Source organism: Bison bison, unplaced genomic scaffold (assembly GCF_000754665.1).
Source record: "Bison bison bison isolate TAMUID 2011002044 unplaced genomic scaffold, Bison_UMD1.0 scf7180017864473, whole genome shotgun sequence".
NCBI classification, from domain to species: Eukaryota; Metazoa; Chordata; class Mammalia; order Artiodactyla; family Bovidae; genus Bison; species Bison bison.
The window spans coordinates 13287657-13292690 of NW_011495034.1; the positions used below are offsets into that span (position 1 = coordinate 13287657).

Genomic DNA, 5034 nt, shown 5'->3' on the forward strand with positions numbered 1-5034 from the left:
CGGCGGCGAAGGGCAGCTCCGAGTGCGCGGCGGCCAGTGGGCTGCCCAGCGGCGCGGGCACCGGCGTCTGGTAAGCGCTGTTCCAGAAGGAGGCGGGGAAGCTGCGCTGGCTCATGGGGTAGGAGCCGTCTTCGGGCGAGCGAGGCGGAGGGAAGGGAAGAGAGAGAGGAGCGCGTCACCGTCGGGAGACGGTCGCCGACCGACCCCGCGCGGCAGCCGCAGAGCTGATCGCTCCGGTTGGGCGAAGGGCGGGAAGGGCGCTTGTCTCGCGGGGCTCCGGCCTGGGAACGCGAGGTCGGGGAGTGCCGCTCCCTCGCAAGTGGCGGACGTATTCCCGCTGCGGGAACCCCGCGAGTGGTGGGGAGAGGAACTGCGGAGCTTCCTTCCCCAGCCCCAGTTTCGGGGCGCGGGGAGCTTCCCTCGGACTCCTATCCGGGCCACCTCGGGCAAGAAGCGGCGTCGCCTTCCCGGCCGGCAGCCTCTTCTCAAGCTAAAGCTACCTCTTCCCGCTCTTGGTTGGTCGCCTAGCGATCTCACTACCCCCTCTCGCATTTCAGCCTCCCTTGCTCCAGAAATCGTGCCCCTCCAAGGCCTCTGATAGACTGGAAGTCCATCGACATATTTCGGAGTCTTGCTATTATTGGCCTCCTTTCTAGAAACTTTCTTTCAAAAGGCTTTTTTTTTTTTTTCTAGAAAGTAAACTTGATATGTTAAAAGTGTAGCTGTATTATTTGCACAGAGGGACACTAACGGACAGATCTTTTCCGTTTTAATGAACAAACTTTATGCATCAAAGTGTGGGCGCCAGGAATAATATAATTATAATAATTATTATTGTCCGTGTCATTGTTGACCCCTAGTGTCTGGAAGCATTTTAAGTGAGAAGCATTTAGATCAAATTTGTTGCCTTAGTGGGGAGGAAAGGAAGGAAAGGCATTTAATGAAAAGGACCTTGGAGAAGGCATCTGCACTTCATAGTCGATAATTTAAAACGCTTCGAAAATGCATTCTAAGTAGTGAGCAGTCTATTAAAAACATTTAGGCAACTGGAGAATAAAAGGAATGTTTTGTTTTTGGATCTTGTCTAGGCAAGGCTTGTACAAATGATCAGATTTAAGGAAAAAATGGAAGGTCGATGGTTGTCATTTCCCCCAAAATGTAATACCTGTTTTCCTTTTTACAATAAAGTCCTCATTTCTCATCTTGGTACACATCAAAAACTAAGATTAGTGAGAAATTTTACCAAATAATAAATAATACCTCCACCCTTGTCTCGGTAATAAAGGGAGGTGGAGGTTTCAGAATAGAAGGGAGAGCTCCTTGACTTGTCCAAGAAGCCATTGTCCCAGGGTAGCTAAAGCAGGGTTTTGTGAGAATGATAAAGTAATAAAGAGGGGATGTGTTTGGGGAAAATCTTTAGAAGTGTTTTGGCTACCCTTAAAGTCTTATTTCTTTTTTACTTTACTTGCTTATTGAAAGACATTCTCTGCTTCAAGATTTCCCAATTAACTGAAATCTGGCGAAAGGCATAAGTAGGTTTTAGGAGACATTCTTCAGCAGGTTTTGCTTGCAATGCATTCTCAGACATTTTTCTTTGGAGATATTTTCAGAAAGGGACTAAGGGCCCTGAAAGCTATTGTACTTGAAGATCCACCTCCCCCACCCCCACCCCTGACTTGGGAAACCTCATATTTCCACAGCACATTTCCATATATTTTCTAGTTGCCTTACTGTCATCTCCAGGGGTAGTTAAGAGGGCAAGTGTTATTCTAATTTTAGAGACCAGTAAATAGAGTGACCTCCAAGAGGTTAAGAGACTTGCCCAAGGTCATATTGCTAGGGAGTGGTGGAATCCAATGCACAATCCAAGGGCTCCCAATTCAAAGCTATTGATTTTCCTAGGCCATTGCTCTGCTCTGCCTCCTCAAGAAGAGATCTTATGCCTGCCTGTATCTATTCCTCCCCCGATGCCCCATCTCACCTCTTCTCTAACACCTATAGTTCTTTCAGCTGCCCCTGCAGGTGGACCCCAGGCTGTGCGAGCTCTCAATCCCCTCTTGTTGGTGAGGCCCGTACTTACCCCGCCAGGGCCCGGAGCTCCGCGGGGCTTTGCTGCTTGTACAGCTTGGGGAATAGCTGCTAGGCTGGCTCAGGGCCCTGCTGAAGTGCTCGTCTACAACGGAGCTGATGTCTCCTTGGAAATAGGTGAAAAGGACGCAGCGGGAGTTGATGTACTCCGCCTCTGGTGGGCGCTCTTTCTCCGGGCTGCCTTCTTCTTCTTTTATACTAGCTGGAGTTTGGCTGGAGAAGGAGGAGCTGCCACTGCCGCTGCTGTTGCTGGGGCTGGCGTTGCACTCCTGGGCTTCTTGCATTTTGGAATAATAGGCTAGTTTCTGCTCAAAGGAGAAATAATAGAGAAGTCAATTTCAAAAGACATAACAAGTTGGGCTCTGACTGCACTCCCTCATCCGGATCCCTAAGGTAACCAGGAGCAACTGCCTTCTGGGAGTGCCTATGCCGGTCCTCAATAACCTCAATAATGTGGGCCTCAGTCCGCAGGCCTTTCAACCTGCAGCTGAACAAAGGTGGGGTTCCTGAGAGGTGGGGTCCTTCTTGGAGCTTGTCTCCCCAGAATTGTTGCTAGGACACAGAGAAAACTGTCTGAAGGTGTCAGGGTGAAGGTCCTGGAAGAAGCCTAAGCAGTTTGACCGCAGAGGCAGGCTCAAGGCAGATATATTTTTAAAATCAGGCTCCAAGGGTAAAGGGCACCCAAGTCCAGTTACAGCCTGACTGTTCCTTGCTGAGAATTCAGGGCAGACGTACAAGATGCAGGATTAAGCATCTTCGTGATAGAACATGAAGGTAACAAAATCCACTCCACACAACCAGGATGTAAAGGAAGAACTGCTATGGGGTATAAACATGGAATAACAACGTGATATGGATCAATTTAATAAATGGAAGTTGGTATGTGGTCATCCATGAACTGGCTATTTTAAAAATCTCAGCTTCTAGAGAGACCTTCTTTTGAGAAAGGAAAAGCCAGTGGGCTATTTCTACCCTCACCATCAGTGTGTATTGAGGGAAAAAAAAAAAAATGAAAAGCAGCAGAGGATGATCTTGGCTGTGAGGTTGAGTAAATCATGACTGTCTGATAGTAATTTACAAAACCAAGTGTGGTTGCTGAAAACATTTTCTTAGCAATGAGCAATGGACAATGCAATGCTAAAGCAGTATGCAGACAGAGGTGTCCTTCAAGGGAGACCCTGATCATACAAAACTGAACAGAGATCTTGGTGATATAGATTGGCTGGGGATCAGGGAGGATAAAGGACCAAACAGATAGAAAACCAACCCACCTTTTTCTCTTTGTAATACTCCCAGCCTGGGAAGAAGCTCATCTTAGACACTGAAGCTAAAAGACTGAAGTTATTTAGCTACATCACCATTTCTACCATATTCCCACTTGGCTTAAAATGAGAGATTCTGGTGGTTCCTAAAGTTAACATTGAGACTAAATAAACTCCTAGTTGCAAAGTTTTACAAAGGAGAGGAGGAAGGGAAAAAGCAAAAACCAAAAATGCAAAATCTACCCATTCCATCATTAATTCATCAGGAAGTTTTCAAATATATATTTTGCAAGCAAAATTTGGCAAAAATGGGCTCAGGCACCGGGGTGTATTTCAGTTTTCCCAAAACAGGAGTCCAGGCTCTCACTTTGGAACCTGCTCAGGACTCCTAGGGGATCCCCCCTCCACCCACTGGAGTGTGTGATCTTATTCATTTCCTTGACTACTGTCACCAGTTTCAACTACATCAGCTGAGGACTGAAAGAAAAATGTTCAATCAGAAAATTCCCAGAGAATAGAAAAACTGGAATAATTAAACAAAATTTGAGGAGTTTGCAGAACCGGGGCCAGGGGTCCTCTCGAAAGTGAGTTTGTTGATGGCAAGGCAGCCGGATTCAGCTACTTAGGCTAGCGAAAGGCGAAGTATTAATATTATCTATGAAACTGGTCCCTACAGGGTCAATCATACCCAGAACTTTGGGTCAATAATCCCCAGAACTTTGCAAAGCAAAGATTACAAAGTTAGCGAGTTTCGTGCGGTTCTCTTTATAACGAATTCGCTGGTTCTGAAATTACCTGCCCTGATCGCCTAAGAATTGAAACGGGGATAAAAAAGGCTTTGATAAGCTTGCATGGATGAGAACGCGTCTTTACATCTCAGAAAGACAGAGGCAGACCCTTGCCTTTGTTTCGTCGTCACTTTCACCTTTGGGACCAAAGTTTGGTTTTCTCTGCGTGAGCTTTGCTGGCATCTCCGCGAGCCGGCACGGGGCTCGGAACAATCTGGAGTCCAACAGACTCCAAAGAACCAACGCGGTCCGCGAGATCCTGGACTGATTATTCCTAGGAAATCCGGGGCGCGCATTAGCAGGGCTTAGCTGCCTTCCCGAGAGAGCAAAGGGGTTACCTCAACCTATTGGGTGGCAGCGCAGGCAATCCCCGCATCCGAGGCGCCCGCGGCTGGTCGGCCTCCCTTGGACCTGCGCGGAGGGACGGGGGACCTCGGAGCACTGGCAGTACTAGGGGAAGCTGGGGCGCGCCACCTGTCTACCCGGTCCGGACGAGAGGAGACACGTACCTGGTGGTAGGGGGTGTAGGCGGCTGCGAAGTAAGGCTGGGGAGGACCATAGACTTGGTACATAACATCCAGACAGCTCATGGCTTCCCGCAGCGGAGACTTTTAAGTGTTTTATCGTCAACTCTCCTCGGACGGCTGAGGGCAGGGATGCTGCCTGGGCGCCACTTGGACCCGAGCTCCCGAGTCATCCGCGGCGGAGCGAGGGTCAGCGCGCTCCGCGGCTCGGGATCCCGCTCGCACGCTGCCTTCCCACCCCTGCAGTTCCAGCCGCCACCGCGCTCCGAGCTGGAAGCGCCCGGGCTCCGGCTAGTGGGCATTTAAACCCCACGCGGGGCAGGCGTGCTGACGCCACTCCTGAGCCGCAGAGGCGGGGGGAGGGGGGCGTCG

At 49.5% G+C, this 5034-nt stretch overlaps 1 protein-coding gene across 1 annotated transcript in view; it reads right to left on the minus strand.

Moving 5' to 3' along the window:
- Window positions 1–4927, minus strand: part of VGLL2 (vestigial-like family member 2) — an 8709-nt gene extending 3782 nt beyond the window's left edge. The window contains exons 1-3 of the mRNA XM_010861962.1: window positions 4648–4927; window positions 2081–2393; window positions 5–129 (exon numbers count right to left, since the gene is read on the minus strand). Of these exons, the coding sequence (XP_010860264.1) occupies window positions 5–129; window positions 2081–2393; window positions 4648–4728 (519 nt within the window). The 5' untranslated portion in view covers window positions 4729–4927. The remainder of the gene's footprint in view (window positions 1–4; window positions 130–2080; window positions 2394–4647) is intronic.
- Between the last annotated feature and the right edge of the window lie 107 nt (window positions 4928–5034).